Below are 16,625 nucleotides of genomic sequence, written 5' to 3' on the forward strand. Positions count from 1 at the left end.
GACTCTATATACTGCTAGAATAGATATACTAAAAATGGTGCTCTTGGCTGCCTACATGTGGAGAGGCTAATTGTAGCTCACACACTCCTTCAGTCTGGCTTGTGGAGACTATTTCTTCTGTCCTTCTGTGACTAATCTTCACATGTATGTGTATGCTTTCTTGTGTGCACATATGTACACGTGTGTCTGTTCTTTTCATTCCTATTGTTTCTAGTTTAACAGCAGCAGAGCAGAGCACATCCATAGTGCCTGGGAGACTCTGAAATGCTGTTTTGGAGAGGAAAGTGATGACCTCATATTTCTCTACATTCCTGCAACCCAGTTGGGGATTTTGTTTCATTTAAATCATTGGAATTTGAAGCCATTTTGTCGTCTTTGTGGTATTACCCTGAAATATTTCCTTGTATCTTAATTGACTGTGCTCAGGCATGGACCCGGCAGCTGGCACAGTGGTTGGCAAAACCCGGTGGTCTGCTAATGACAACAAGCTCACATGTGGATCTCCACTCTAAGAGATGAAACTTTGGGGGAACTCACATTCGTGAAAAAACAAAACAAAACACAGAAGTAAATTTCATGGCTTGACAACAGGCTATGAATTTGTTGCAAGCTGCTTCTTTTACAATAAAAAAACAATAAATTTATTTTTTGTACATGAGTGTTGTGCCTGCATGTGTGTCTGTGTACCGTGTGTGTACCTAGTACCTGTAGAGGTCAGAAGCGGGTGTCAGAGCTCCTGGAACTACAGTTACAGATTGCTGTGAGCTGCCCCGTAAGTGATTGGAATTGAACCTGGGTCCTCTAAAAACAGCAGCCAGTGCTCTTTACAGCTGAGTCATCTCTCCAGCTCCCAAACCCTATTTTGAGACAAGGTCTCACTTGCAGTCCTGACTAGCCTGGAACTCACAGAGATTCTCTTGTTTGTGCCACAGGGATTAAAGGAACGCACTGCCATGCCCAGCTGCAAAGCTTCTTTTAAAATGTTTGCTTGTGGGGCTGGAGAGATGACTCAGAGGTTAAGAGTACTAGCTGCTCTTCCAGAGGTCCTGAGTTCAATTCCCAGCAACCACATGGTTACTCATAACCATCTGTAATGAGATCTGGTATCCTTTTCTGGCCTTCAGGCAGACATACAGGCAGAACACTATATACATAATAAGTAAATAAATATTTTTTAAAATGTTTGCTTGCTTTGAAACAACAGTGTGGTGTGTTAGCCCAGGCTAGCCTTGAACTCTTAGGTTCATGAAAACCCTCATCCTCAGCCACTAGGTAGCTAGGACTTCAGGCATGTTCCACTGTACCCAACTTTATTTTCTCTATTTTTTAAAAATTCCAGTTGACAGCCAAACATTTTCAAAACAAATTTCTTCTAAACATATTATTTGTTCATTTACTGATTGACTGGGATAGGGTCTCATGTATTCTAGGCTGGTCTTAAACTCCATGTGTAGCTGAGGATAGCCCTGACCTTCTGATTCCCCTGACTTCATCTGAGATGACAGATGTGTCCCACCACACCTGGTGTTCTGCCATGTTAGAATAGAACATAGAACTTTGTGCACACCAGGCAAGCACTCTGCCAACTGAACTTCATCCTCAGCCTCCAGTTTTAGATTGCGCGAAAATATATATCCCTGAAAAGGTGAAAGGAACGTGTATTCTTGTTTTGTTTTGTTTTTTTTTAAATGATTTTTGTCTTACCCTTATCATCACTTTGTATTCCCATTTCATAAGTTCACAGTTAATCATGAGAAGTTTAGGGAATATAAGAATATTATAAACTAGAAAACAAAACTCAGTTTCCCTAGTCTCACATCTTTTTTTTTTAATTTCATATGTGTGTGTGTGTGTGTTATGTACATCTGTGCTCAGTGCATGTACAACAGCAGGCCTTTGGAGATCAGAGGGAAATGTGTGGGAGTCAGTTCTCTTTCCACCATATGAGCTCTGGGAGTCAAGTTCAGGTAGTCGGGCTTGGCAGTGAGCAGCTTCTCCTGCTGAGCGGCTTCCAGGGCCCTGTTCTGGTCTTGATGCATTCATTGGGACGCCTCTTCCTCCCTGTGCACACCACCTTTTGTCCTCACTCTTCTCATTCTGACACTGTAACACACAATGAAAGGCTGTGTCAGTCATTAGTTTTTGAAAGCAGAATTTTGGCCACATGGTTCCCCGGGACCTTTTCTCAAGAATTCATGTCTTGCCCTTGTAAATTACAATGGGTGATGTCATTCATTGCATAGGGACCTCTGTGGGCATCTCTGATCATTTCCTTGGGAAAAAGTTACCCCAAAGTGGGGTTTGCTGGGTCAAAGAGTAGATACTGCTTAAAGGAATGGGCTGTATGTTGTCAAATTTCTTTCTGGAAAAAAAAAAATGGTACCATACCTCTTTGTCTCTCTTTCATCTTTAGAAAGTTAAAAATACACATATTGTTTAGATTTTCATTAGCAGAATCAAGCATTTCCTGAGTATTTTCCAACCCATCCATACTCCATATTTTGTCAACTGTCTGGATGTTCACACACATTTCTATTTAGAATGTTGGGCTATATTGCTAAGAAAATAAAACCAGAGGAAAATAGCTGACAGTTAAATGTGAGACCTGTGGATGTAATTTTACAAATATGGATAGCTACAATTTTGTTTATGACATTTCTGGTGCATAGAAATTTTAACTACTTGAAGTTAGTAATGAAGTAGTAACAATTAAACGCAAAACATATACTAGTCTTTAAAAAAGATTCATTTTATTTTGTATATGAATGTTTGCTTTCATGGACGTATGTATGTGTACCATATGCATGTCTGGTGCCTGTGGAGGTCAGAAGGGGCAATGGATCCCATGGAACTGAAGTTACAGACCTTTGTGAGCTGTCGTGTGGGTGCTGGGGACTGAACCCTGATCCTCTGCAGGAGCAGCCAGTGCTTGGACCCACTGAACCATCTCCCCAGCCCCATCCTATCATTTCTCTGGGTGATTGCTCTCATTAGTTTTTATGGCAGATATTCACTCTCCACAGTCAGATAGTAACCTGTCTTCTTCCAGTTTTTCAGAGATTCTTTTTTATAAATTTCATAGATTTTCTTATTACTGAAAATTGTTTTCTCTGTCCCATTTTCTTCCATCTTCTTCAGAAATGTGATTAGTTTTCTTGGTGACGATTCTCCACTCTAATAAGTCGAGAGAGTTGATCATTGACAACTTCTATTTCTTGTAGTCTGTCCTTTAAATCTATTGAGTACAAAAACGGCCTACCAGATCTTTCCTCTTTTAAGGTTTTTAATTAAGCTTCTGAACAGAATGCGTAGCAACTAACATGTAGTATGAGATGTGTAAAATCATTCACCTTGTCCTGAAGTATGGGCCAGAGTTCCCTGTGATCATGCAGGATGCTTCTGAAGTGAGTACGTGGCAGAGGAGGCGAGAATGGGATGGTCGAATGGGCTGTGGCTTGAAGCTTTTATGATCTTGTTAAACCTGCTGATGGAGTGTTAACTTGCTTCATTAGAGGGCTGTTCCCATTGGTCCCTAGGGGATGATTTCCAGGAGGTGGAGTCAATGCCAGGCTGTACTGTTTCTGGAGAGTAGGGGTTTCCGCCCACACCTTCCTTGGGAACTCTATTTCAAGGAAACCCAATCAAAAAAGGGGCTCAGTTTGCAAGTATCAGGCACTGCTGTGAGTACTGCAGAGACAGGGATTGAATGCAGGACAACAGTGTCTCCTAAGTTCCTGGAGCACACAGGCCAGAGCTCCAGAAGGATTCCCAGCAGAGCTGCTGATGGCCCAGTGTTGCATTTGGAAGCCGAGGAATTTAGCAAGCCACTGACCCAGGCTCACACTCTTGTAAAGCTATCATCAGAGCTGTAGGCCGCAAGACCACCCAGTCCCTACCAGATCTGACCAGCATCGCAGGACTTCCCCCAACACACCCCAACCACTTATTCTCCTTCAAGTCAAGGGAGCCCTGAGATCAGAACTAGGCAGCATGGACAGTTCTTTGTTGTGTGGACCTGATTAGCAGACCGGAAATCATCTGTGAAACCTCTGTAAGGGTCCAGAAGGAGTGTTTTTAGCCTTGTAGCCTGCACTACAGGAACATAAACCAGGAGGAAATCCCTGCCATCTTGGATGTCCAGTGAGCATCTCCCTCACCCCTAGGATGACATGGCCACAGTGGAACACGGGAGACATTCGGGATGTGTTTGACATGTTTCTGCGGTTGTGCTGGTATTGGTGAGGGACTGATGGAGGGAGGGGACAGGGGGAAGGGGAGGTGGCCAAGCTCATTAAGTCCGAGTCTTAGACTTTTTACAACACTGCTCTAGTCAGACATCTTTATTTTTAAGTCTTAAAAACTTAGTTTAACTTCCTGAGCAGCCAATTGCCATAATCTTATCTATAGCAATGAGAACCTATTTGAGAGCCAAGCGACCACAAAGCTTCCTCATACTTCTGAAATTCTTTGGTGGATTTTTTTCAAAGATAACAGCGTGTGAGGACGCACTTCATGTGCCCAGTACATTTTTTTTTTGGTCGAAGTTAAACAAGGGAGCCAGCGCCATAGATTACCCCCATTTCCATCCCTCACCCCACCTCCACTCTACCCACCACCTTCCTCCCCACCCCTAAGCCCAGTGGAATGTGCCTCAAGGGTGGGCCCCAGGATGGCAAGGGTGGGGGTGTAGGTGGATCCCCAGGCATGAGTAACCCTTATCTTGCTAAACCTGCTGGGTGTTCTTAGGTGCTGGGCTTGCTGACTCAGATATGTCTCCAGCTGAGGAAGCTGTAGAGCATGGGTGACTGTCTTGCCCTGGATCCCCTGGCCCACCAACCCAGGGAGAGTGAGTCCCCACACAGGCCGAGCTCACCGATGCCAGCTGAGCTTCCTTTCCTTATTGACAGCGGGAATGCTTCAGCCTTCCTGCATGTCCTCATAATTTTCCACTCTGGCATTGTTAATTGATAGGGGTCATGTGGAGGCGACGACTGAACAACTTATTAGGTGGCAGCTAAATTGGGTCATGGCTGCCCCGGGCCGGGTGTAGTAATTGCTCAGGTGACTGGGCTGGCAACAGTGCCAGCTATTTTCTCCACTTCCCTGGTTGTTTTTATTAAAGTCTCCCGTCTCCTGGCCATTCGGTATAAGTGTAATGCACTCTTTTGCACCATTTAACCTTGAGTAAACTCATCAATGGGGCGTCTTGGTGACGATGGGAAAGTTGTTAGAAGTGGAGTGAATGAAAGAGATGGCAGCTGGTGTGTTCCTCCCAGGCAGTAACCCGGGTCAGGGCGGCTTAGTGCTTGCCAAGAATATGCCAGGCTGAAGTCTACGCAGGTGTGGTGTAGCTGGGAGATGAACAGGTACAGGTGATGACTCTCCCAGAAATGTTTACATGGAGCTGGGAAAACAGAATGCACCCACATTGTTCATGACAAAGCTGTTAACTCGTGTTTTAAGGCCAAATCTGCCTTCCTGGCATTAGAAAGTTGTTTGTTATTAAATTTGTTCTTCTAGAAACATCAGGCTGGCTCCAAGAACCCACTTAAGCTGTCTTGGAGCTTCACAGTCAATTTCCAAGTGGACAAAGGTGTAGTGATGTATGTTTTATATGGAGTGTTAGTCTCTTCCTTCTTGGGAGGCCATTGAAGCCTGAGGTGGTGAAGCTCATGGGTTGCCTCCACTGTGGCATGGGAAGGCAGGCTAGGATCTTATGGCTCTTCTTAGAAGCAGGACAGTTGGTCCATGTGGCTCAGGCTCACCTGGACAGCTTGTCAGCCCTGCTCGGCTTTCCTGCAGGAGTTTTCACTCAGAACATTGGGGCTGGGGTCCCCTAATCTGTACTTCCTGCTCATTCCCAGGCAATGGAGTCCCCGTGGTTCTGTAGCATTTTGAGATCTCCTTTAAGGAATGCCTGCATCTGACTGCCTAAGTGATATCCGAAGCAGCCAGCAGCCCTCCTCCCCAGACACACGAATGCATCTAGACAACTAGCCTCAAACCATCCTTCTTGGGCCATCGTGGAGCTTGTGCCTGATCTTTTTGCCTTCCCTCCTAAGCTCTGATTCAGACCATCTGGAGCCAGCTCGGTAGAGGATGGAGTGAGTTACTCTCTCCAAGTCTCTGGATCCTGCCTTGGAGCATGGGCATCAAGTATCCCAAGGAGTTCTGGGCAGATGTCAGAACAATGACTGGTAGCCCCTTCCTTCTCTGTCCAGGCCAGGTTCTTTCCTGGGCAACTGCTGCTACAGATAGTCTTTTCCAAATTCCACTGAAGCTGAGACCTAAGCTGTCATCCTCCGCCTCCACTGGACTCCGCAGAAGTTTGGAAACTTCAAACCTGAGGCCACCAGAATTCTTGGCATTACATTCTGCGTCTCTCTATAGGCAGAGGCTCAAAGAAGAGACACCTAAGAAGGCAGCACTTAGTTCAGGCTGCGACCGCATAGCTTCTACCCCTTAGCCTCACCTTTCCTGATGGCCTCCAGCATACCTCTTGTTCTAATAGTCCTAAATTTTCCCATGGTGGGGCATGTCTCCAGCTGCAATCAATACCCCACCACCCTTGTACCTCCTTTGACCTGGGGTCAAAAGCTCCAGGCTGTAACGTTCGCCAGAAGGGCTTCCCTACCATGACAGTGGATGGCAACACTAAACAGCAAGGATGGGTGATCCAGTCCTCGTGACACCAGCCAGCCACTCCCTGTTCATTTGCCCTCTGACCTAGAGGTAGACTGTGTGTGAGCCTCGGTCCTTCTCCACTTTGGTAAATAGGAAAGATAATAATCGAGGATCTCACTCTCTCTCTTGCTCCTCTCTCCCTTTGTATGTGCATGAATGTTTGCGTGTGAGTAGGCATGCATACATGCTGTAACACACGTGAAGGTCAGAGAACAGCCTCAGGTGCCAGTCCCCACCTTCTAGCTTGTTTGAGACAGGGTCTCTTGGTTCTTCACCCTCGTGTATGCCAGTCTATCTGGTCCACAAATCTCCCGTCTTGCTGTAGGAGCTCTGGGATTCCATTACCATAGGCAGCTTTATGTGGGTTCTGGAAATTCAAACTCAGATCCTCACATTTGTATGACAAGTACTTTCTGGACTGAGTGATCTCCCCAGCCTGGAGGAGCATTTTCATTTTTCCAATTAAATAATATAACTTTACTGCACAAAATTGGCTAAGTCTGAGACTCCGATGGTGCCGTTAGCCCTATAAGACAATTCACAAGAGCATTTACAAGAAAAAAAAAATGAGAATGTAGTAAGTTCGGAGCTCAGCATTCACTATTAACTCCATTTCTTTTTGAGACTGCAGTTTAGACAGTATAATGGGGTGAAAAAGCCAATGTTGCCTTTCATTTCCTTGTGTTATTACAGCACCCCGTAAGGACACTTGGCCAGGCCTTCCCATCATCTAGATTATAGCAACTCTGTGGGGTGTGAAGGACTCTGGTCACCAGGGTGCTACTGATTTCTCTGGCCATTCTCCTCTCCCTTGGTTTCCTGTGGTCTTTTGGGACAGAAGCACATATGTCCCCCAGATTTCATATGATCACTCCTCCCAAATGTAGGTAATCTGTTTAGATTAAAACACCACATTTAATTTTGTGAGCAAATTAGAGTTCCCATTGGGTTTTCAGCAGCCTAATGATGATATTCTTAGTGTCACGTGTGATATGGCCCCAATAAGAATGCCCAGGCCCTTGCAGGGTTACTGTATTGTGCTTGTAATAGAGCACGACTAGTTGTGTGTATGTGTCTCTCTGATTTACCTTCTGTTTGCCCCTCTCTAGTGGGATCTTGTGTGTGATAATGCCTGGAAGGTCCATATCGCTAAGTTCTCCTTGCTGGTTGGATTAATCTTTGGCTACCTAATAACTGGATGCATTGCTGACTGGTGAGTACCAACACACCCGACCCGTGGACCTTTGGAAGGCACAGCACACCTTTGCTAGCTAAAGAGGAGTGGTTATTGTTAACACAGGTGTAGTCACTGTGCCTTGGCTCTGCTTGCCAGTGAGGCCAGAATAGAAGCTACCACTTGGAGAATGCAGAGGCAAAAGAGAATTGATCACTATACATGATAGACCAGGGGGAAGGAGGGTCTAAATTCATTCAAGATCAGCCTGCAGCCCCATTTAATTCTGATAACTTATGCTTAGTTGGGAGGAGCATGGAGATGCCCAGCTAGGTGCCAAGTGGATAGATGCACAAAATACATTTAAAAAAAAAAAAAAAGAGCTGGGTGAAGTGGCATGTACCTGTAGTCTCTGCTACTGGGGGCTGAATTCACTGCTTGAACTCAGTGAGGCCAGCCTGAGCAACATAATGAAACTCCATCTCCAAAAACCTAAAACGTTGGTGAAGGAGTTGCAGACCCTTCACCTTATGAATGGAGATAGATATCAGTCCGGAGTAACACCTTAAAATATCATGCACATTTTAGAGACAGTTATTGGCTTAGCTAGGAGCTGCCTCTGTGGTGCCGATGGTGAGGAGGACAGTAGAACATAATGGCATTTGGGTAATGGATAGGCATTGTGGACAAGGGAAGGGCAGCAATCAGAAATGAGACAGAATGTGTTTTAGGTGGGTAAGGAGGGGTGGATTTCCAGATCAAAATGTGTAGTTCAGGAGGAAATAAGTGATGAAAAGGACCAGGAGGAGACAGAAGATGAGTTAGAACCTGCTGCTTAGGGGCTGGAGAGATGGACGGCTCAGTGGTAAAGAGCACTGGCTGCTTTCCCAGAGCTCCCAGGTTCCGTTCCTAGCACCCTCTTCTTGAGTGAGCCTCTTCTCCACTCTAAGGGCAGCAGGCACAGACATGCATGCACACAAAACACCTAAAATAAAATAAATCAAAATAAATAATTTTTAAAAAGACCCCATTGCTACTGATCACTATGTACCAGGCAAGTATCAGATATTCCCATGCCTTAATTGTTTATTGCTGAAAACCTAGAGCCTAGCAGTTGAAGTCAATCCCCAAGTTCACTGAGCAATAAGCTGCATTCAGGACTTGACACCACACCACAGGGCCCAGAACTGATGGCCTGCCTTGGCACTTTTGTTTAAGGCATTCTCAGGTCACAAGAACACTGTGGTGCTGTCTGTGTTCAAGAGGGAAGACAATTGTATAATGTCAGGGACTGCCCAAGGACAGAGATGTGGGGTGGCTGCTTCCTATCCCACACCCTTTACAATCATCTTTTTTGTATGTGAATCAGCCTGTCTCGGGCCTGTTGACATAGGAATGTCAGGAATGCCAAGGGACAGACTGTGTGTGTGTGTGTGTGTGTGTGTGTGTGTGTGTGTGTGTGTGTGTTTTCCTGGTACCCTCTGTATCCTGGTTAACTGAGAAAGCTAGCCAGGGCAGTGGGAATGGCTATAGAGAGTTCTCAGGCCACTTTACATGGTGGAAATTTCCTTCCTCAAACTAATGTCTATTTGTGTGCACATATGATATGATTTCCTGTGAGCCCAGAATCTGCTAACTCACCATTTCTAGGGCTTCATATGGACACATTTCTTGTGTTCAGCAATGAAACTGTCAGTGACCTGTGCAGTCTTATTCTAGGAGCTGTCTAGTTTTTGAGGGTGGAAAGTAAGGTTTTATTTAACCAGATGCTTGGCTTGCTAGCTTTTTAGCATGAGCTGTTCTCATCTGGCAGACACTGCTTCCCAGAGAACTGACAGAAATTAGAAATGTATACCGATAGGATCCATGGCCCTCCTTTCTAAGAAATGCAGACTTGATAGCGCTCATAGTGTCCTGATTCCACAAGTGACTTACTACAATAGGAAATGCAGGGGTTTGTTAAACAATCTGTCTGTGGAAGTGGAAGTTCCCCGTGTCAGGCTTTTTTTTGCACATGCATACCCAGTGGCCTCCCTGATCACACTCCAGGCCTGGGTATGGGGACAAAAGACTTAAGAGTCCGTCTGGATCTTTCTCAGAGTGCCTAGAGTCTGATGGCACAAACCCAGTTCTCTGCAGTGGCTTCCTGGGGGGCTAGGTTGGACAAGCAAGCAGGGATGTCCTAGGGAGTCATCACACATGTTTGAGCACTAGCTTTGGGAGAGTTTGAATGGTGACCTTCCGTTTCAGGGAAATTTTGTTCTTCACAACTCTCCTACCTTTGCGGGGGGCGGGGGGGGGGGGCGGGGGCGCGGGGAGGGGGGTAGTGTATTTACTCTCTGCTTAAGCCTTGCCTTAAAAGAAATCACCCCATTTGAGGGAACTCCGCATCTCACAGCAGGGTTAGGGCTGCATGAGGAAGTTGATCAAGTCATAGAGTAAGCTTTCTAAAATTACAGTCAACATCTACAGACATTTAGGTGCTTTCCTTAAAGAGTTGTAGAACTGTGGAGGTGGCTCAGTCAGTGAGAACACTTGCTGCACAAGCGTGAGGACCTGAGTTTGAATCCTCAGCACCCATGTAAAAAACTGGGCATGGCTACATGCACCTAATCCCAGAGCTATTGAAACAGACACAGGAGGATTTGGTTGGCTTGCTGGCTTCTGGCCTATTCGCAAGTTAAGAGAGTATACTGGCTGGATTGATGTCAACTTGACACAGGCTGGAGTCATCAGAGAGGAGGGAGCCTCAATGGAGAAAATGTCTCTATAAGACTGGGCTGTCAGCAAACTTGTAGAACATTTTTTTTTTAATTAGTGATTGCTGTTGGAGGGTCCTTCTTATTGTGGGTGGTACCATCCCTGGGCTGGAGCTCCTGGGTTCTATAAGAAAGCAAGCCAGTAAGTAGCATTCCTCCAAGGCTTCCGCATCAGCTCCTGCCTCTAGGTCCCTGCCCTGCTTAAGTTCCTGTCCTGACTTCCTTCCATGATGAACAATGATGGAGAAGCATAAACTGAAAGAACCCTTTCCTCCCCAAGTTTCTTTGGTCCTGGTGTTTCATCACAGCTACAGAAACTCTAAGACATCGAAGGACCCTGTTACAAGGCATCACAGCAGAGAATGGTAGAGGAGAGTATCTGACATCCTCCTCCGACCCCAGCAAATCACACTACACACACACAAAAAAAAAAAAAAAAATTAAAATAATATTTTTTAAAAGAAAAAACGAGCTTCATTTTCAACCCAGATTTTTGTTTAGAGAATAGCTTAGTTGAGCTGTGTGTGAGACACTCAGGACAGGGCTCAGCTGAAGGATGGCCTGTGTTTATAACAGCAATGGTGGAATGAAAGCATAGTTGGGGATATAGAAGAGCTGAAATAAGGGACAGCTCAGGCATTGGTCTCTGCAGAGCTGCAAGGGGCACCAACCGGGTCCTCTCTACATAGTGCCTCTAACTGGTTCCATGCCTGACTATCTGGTTCCAGCGTCCCAGCCTCCCAGCCCCGCTGATAGAAACTTCAAAGTGGATATATTGTCCTACAGGTTCTCTGCCAGCTTGCTCCATCTTTTATAAACAATCCCTGCTTTTATTCAAAATCTCTTCCAGTCACTTCATTGGCGAGGGATGTCTGTTCGGAGACCCTGTATCAGTTCCCTGTGACTGCTGTCACTAAGACGTGCTCAGTGGCTTCAACACAAATTAATCATCGTACAGTTCACAAGATGGGTGTCACTGGGATAAAACCAGGACACCACCAGGGCAGAGCTCCTTCCTGGAGGCTCAGGGGACAGTCGTTTCCTTGTCTTTTCTAGCCCCTAGTAGCCACCTGTGTTCTGGGTTCATGGGCCCATCCTCCATCTTCAGAACCAGTAAAATGGAATCAAGTTCTTTCATGCTACATACCCTCCTTGGAAAATCACTTTATTTGAGGTCCTTAGCTGCAATCCCATTTTCAGAGTCCCTCTTGCCCTGAAAGTTTAAAATAAAAAAAAGATAGATTCTGAGAATTTAGATAGGTACATCTTTGAAGATCCGAAAAGATAAAGGCCTCTGCTGTCCCTCACCTGTGCTCCCACTCTGGGGAACCAGCTCACATGAGGCTTGTAACTAGCGTGTAGTGATGTAGTGAACGGTTGTTGAGTTGCTGGCGCATTTCTATACAAACTCCCTAGAAGACACCAGTGGAGAAAGTATGGACTTTCCCAAGATCACAGCTCAGGAATGATGTACTACCAGCCTGGATGCAAAACCAAGGTGTTTGTTCTGACTTCAGAGGCTACTCGTGCCCCCACAGCCCCTAAGGATTGATAGGTGTGGTTTACTGATTTAAGTAACCATTTGAAAGGGAAGTACATAGAATATGTTTTACAAGATTGAAAATTAAAAAAATCAAGCATCATTTCTAAGACAAAATCAAAACAGGAAAACACAGGTTGGAACATCAGGAAGAAGTAGGCATGGCTGCATACACCTGAGATCGGAAGACTTGGGGAGGTTGGAGGTAGGAGGATTGCCAGTTTCAGTCCAACCTGGGCTACATAGAGAGTTCTAGGTTAGCCAGACTGGGCTACTTAGGAAGACAATATCAAGCAACAGCAGGAAGTGCAGAAAGGCTGAAAGTTGAAATGTTTAGCTCGGGGATTCAGGCCAGGCTCATCATGCCCCTCTAAGAAGTGAAACAGAACCCATATCCCCATTCAAGGGTGAGGTAGGTACCTCGAATTAAAAATGGATATTAGAGATTTGTATACTCTCCTCCCTTTTAAGTGGACAAGTGAACCATGCTTTAAATGTATTTCTGCAAATGAGTTGGGTACAGACAATGGCGTCTGGTAAGATCTTTCCTGGAAGGGCTTTGTGACCCCAGCAGAAACACAAAGGCTTTTCATTGTTATAAACTCATAGCCTTGGCTGTGTATCCTCAAATCAAAAAGAAATGGGTAGACCCTGAGAAAGCACTTTGTATTTATAGTATATATATACATATATGTAAATGTTATATTTTATATATTTACATTTTATATTTAAAACTATTATATATTACTGTGTTATATATTTTTATATTTTTACATATTATGTTATATTTTATATAAATTAAAATTATAGAAGGTGGAATAGGCCTTGCAACAGCACTTTAATCTTTAAAATGAGGTTTAAGTGGGAAAGCATTTGCACATATATAAACCTGCCTTTTAATATGCACAATTCAATGATTTTGAATGTGTTTACAGAGTTACTTCAGTCCTTTGCCCATTCTGAGTTTAAGTCACTTCCATGGTCCTTGAAGAGACTGTGAAATATGCTCATAAACATTCTCTATTCTCACCCAGCCCCAGGCAGCCACCGTTCTGCTGTCTGTTTCTTTGGCTCTTTTTTTCTCCCCTTTTTACTTGTCATAAATGTCCAGGACAGCCAATGCCGTTTGGCTACCCTGCATGCTGTTGAGGGCACCAGGCCTGCATTTTCTTCCTATCCTCTCCCCCACCTTCTCTGTGAACTATCCTTCTAGTCCAAGCCAGTTGTGTTAAATATTAATTTGTTTCCTGCAGCTCTGTTGCCATAGTTTTACTTGTAATAAGTAGAGAGAGGTGAAGGGTTAGTACGGGGACAAGGGAACTCATGGTTTTTCAGGGTCCATGAACTTACCCCATCTGCCCTCTGAGTGCCCCCAAGTACATTGTCCCATAGTGGCCACTGATCATGCACCGATCAGCTCCGCTCTGTGTGTGGTTTGTGGAGTCAGTATGCCACTGCCCTTTCCTGCAGCTTCTACTTTAAGACATCAGAGCATTTATTTACAGTCCAAAGTGTCTAGGCTTAATGTGTGATCCCTCTGGTCCCTTTAGAATTACATGGTGTCATGTAGCTGAAGCAGATTGCAGCTGGCCCAACCCTGGACCTATAGGCTGCCTATGAAACAAGATACCCCTTCCCCCACCAAGGTAGCAACGGGAGAATAGAAGTCAAGCCTTCCCTCCATGTCTGTGTTGACTTTTGGGCCAGTTCCAAAGGTCAACAGTTTTTCGAGCCATTTTATGCTGGGTGTGTCAAGGTTTGTGTTTGGGGAATTATTATTAATTTTGTTCTCTTGCCTTGAGTTGTCCCTGTTTATACACAGAGATAGACTCAGCAGCAGCAATCAGGGCCACATCATAATTCTCTCTCCTAGTAGCTGTTTGAGCAATGCCCTCTCAGTTCCAGAGAGGATGGGGCTTAATGTCCTACAAGAGGCCTGTATCCCAAGGGAGTAAGCCGTGATCTAGGAAGTGGGTATAGGTAGTATGAAGACACTTAGCGCTGACTCCTTCAACATGTACTGAGTGCTCACTGGATGCTGGATTTCAGCACTGAGCACTGCCCTCTTGTTTAACATGGATGCCTGACTTCTCCCCTCTTCCACGCAGGGTTGGTCGGCGGCCTGTGCTGCTGTTTTCCATCATCTTCATCCTGATCTTTGGACTGACTGTGGCACTGTCAGTGAATGTGACGATGTTCAGCACACTCAGGTTCTTTGAAGGATTTTGCCTGGCCGGAATCATCCTCACCTTATATGCATTACGTAAGTAGGAACTGTCATGACCAGTCGCTATGAAAATCAGCCCAGTATTGCTGCCTGCGAAGTTCTGGGCTCATTGTTGGGGTGGTGGCACTTGAGACACATACACTTTGAAGCCTTTGTGGTTACAAAAAGGCTTCCAGCTTGGGCTCAGTGCCCGCATCAAGGAGAATGGAAGTTTGTGTAATGATTTGGAGATGTGGGAATCAGTTCAAGCTGACATGTGGGCTGCTGATTTCTCAGGAAGTTTCTGTGCACTTCAGAATGCACCATTGGGTACCCCAGTCCTGGATCTAGCAGTGCATACTGAAGAACGATTCTATGTGGACTGCACTTGAGATGAACTATGCTATCCTGGACTCCTTGAGATCTTTTCTTCTTTTCCTCTACTTTGAGGTCATACAAAATCCACATTTTTAACATCCTTTTGATGTGACCGTAGGTGGTCTGGATTTGAACTGTCAAGCTTTAGTACTAGAACATTAGGTGGCAAGACTTGGTAGTGTTTGCTCTTTTGAAACAGGATGGAGCTGACACACTGTCCCCTAAGTGGGTGACATTAAAGGACTATGGCCTCTTAGGTTGCAGCTTCCTCCAAGGCTATAGGGTTTTCCCATCCACTCAGCCTCTGCTCTTGGGGCTCGAAGCACCTGGGGCTGGGCCTGTGCATGCTTCCTGTGCTTGAAATAGGATGGAGAAAGCATTCAGGGGCTCTGCCATATTTGTTTCCCATATGATCTCTGCTGTCACATTGGGTAAGTTTTACTTACCTGTATTCATTTCTCTGGAAGACAACCTCACACCCACAAGAGGAGGAGAAGCTGTAGACATTTTACTTGTTAGTTTTGTGCTTGCTTCTGGACACCCTGTGGAAAGACCTTTTGGATCACTGGGCAGATAAGGTTCTGGCTTTCTTGATCTTTGATAACAGGGAGGAGTCAGGTCTTGATTAGCTAGTAATTTCTAGAGTAATTCTCTTCAGTTTTCTTCAGTTTGCATTTCCTTTCTTTCTTTCTTTTTCTTCTTCTTCTTCTTTTTTTTTTTTTTTTTTTTTTTTTTTTTGAGACAAGGTTTGTTTGTGTAGCCCTGGCTGGCCTCAAACTCACAGAGATCCAACTGCCTCTGCCTGGGAGGTGATGGGATTAAAGGTGTGAGCCACTACCACCGCCTGGCTCAATTTGCATATTAAAGTTTTCTTTAGATAAACCTAAATTTCTGTCCCACTGGAAACACAATCAGTGCATGACAGCGTTTCAACCATAAGAAAGGAGTGGAAATGGAAAGGCCACAGCATATTCTTCTATCTCCTTCTAGCAATGAGCTGAATCATAGTTTCTTATAGGTCACCTTTTATAGTGTTTGTCTTTATTTTGGGGCACTTGTCGTACCGAGTTCTTTGGAGCTGTGTGACAAGGCAGTGGGTTTAGCTGATGGCATCTGGAGTTTTCTTTCTTTGAAGAGACAGTATGGGCATTGATTGGGCTTTAACACCTTCAGAGTGGCTATGGTGTCCCCAAGGCCCTGACCCACCATTGGCCTGTGTAGTATGCCGGGTCCGAGGCATGTTTCCTGAAGTGACTCCAAGCCATGCTTGAAGTCATCAACGTGCTCTTCTCTCCAGGCAGCTGTCTTTTAGTCACAGGGTCCTGGCAACCTGGTCTTTCCCATGGACTACCTCTGAAGGAGATGGCTATCTGTAGGCAAAGCGCAGTGGCTGAACCACAGGAAGGTGGCACACCATACATCCTCAACCTCACACTCTAGTCAGCAGAGTTCAGAAGAAATTGTCATCTAGTAAAGATGGCCTCTCCTTTTATCTTGCAAAATAAGTGCTAATAATTTGCTGAGGATACTTGGGTCTCAGCAGAAGAAAACCCCAGATCATTAGCCCCATCAGCCAAGGCTGAGGAAGGAGGGCAGGGAAAGACTGCGTATGTGCCTGGCACCTGCCCACTCTGAGTCTGTTCCTGGATTAAGCTGGCCCATGTGTGGATGGTACCCGAACTGTGCTGTTGTTCAGCCTTACTGACTTGTGCTGACATACGTCATTGTGCCGTTGACCCTGTGAAAGTCACTGATGTATTTATACTGAATTTGAGAGAAGCAAGTTTCATGGGAATATGTGTTTGGTGGACCTCTCTCTTGCCCTGCCCCCTTCATCTCTGATGACTGGGCCTTCCTGTAGTACAAGCCCTCTGGGTCCCTGTG

At 45.2% G+C, this 16,625-nt stretch overlaps 1 protein-coding gene across 2 annotated transcripts in view; it reads left to right on the forward strand.

Moving 5' to 3' along the window:
- LOC119088023 (solute carrier family 22 member 23-like) overlaps positions 1–15,396 on the forward strand; it is a 44,599-nt gene extending 29,203 nt beyond the window's left edge. Inside the window, exons 2-3 of one of the 2 annotated variants that reach the window (XM_037205824.1) lie at positions 7,794–7,897; positions 14,266–15,396. In XM_037205824.1, the coding sequence (XP_037061719.1) occupies positions 7,794–7,897; positions 14,266–14,428 (267 nt within the window). In that variant the 3' untranslated portion in view covers positions 14,429–15,396. The remainder of the gene's footprint in view (positions 1–7,793; positions 7,898–14,265) is intronic. The other variant, XM_037205825.1, reaches the window with a different exon arrangement.
- The last annotated feature ends 1,229 nt before the right edge of the window (positions 15,397–16,625 follow it).

Source organism: Peromyscus leucopus, chromosome 5 (genome assembly GCF_004664715.2).
Source record: "Peromyscus leucopus breed LL Stock chromosome 5, UCI_PerLeu_2.1, whole genome shotgun sequence".
NCBI classification, from domain to species: Eukaryota; Metazoa; Chordata; class Mammalia; order Rodentia; family Cricetidae; genus Peromyscus; species Peromyscus leucopus.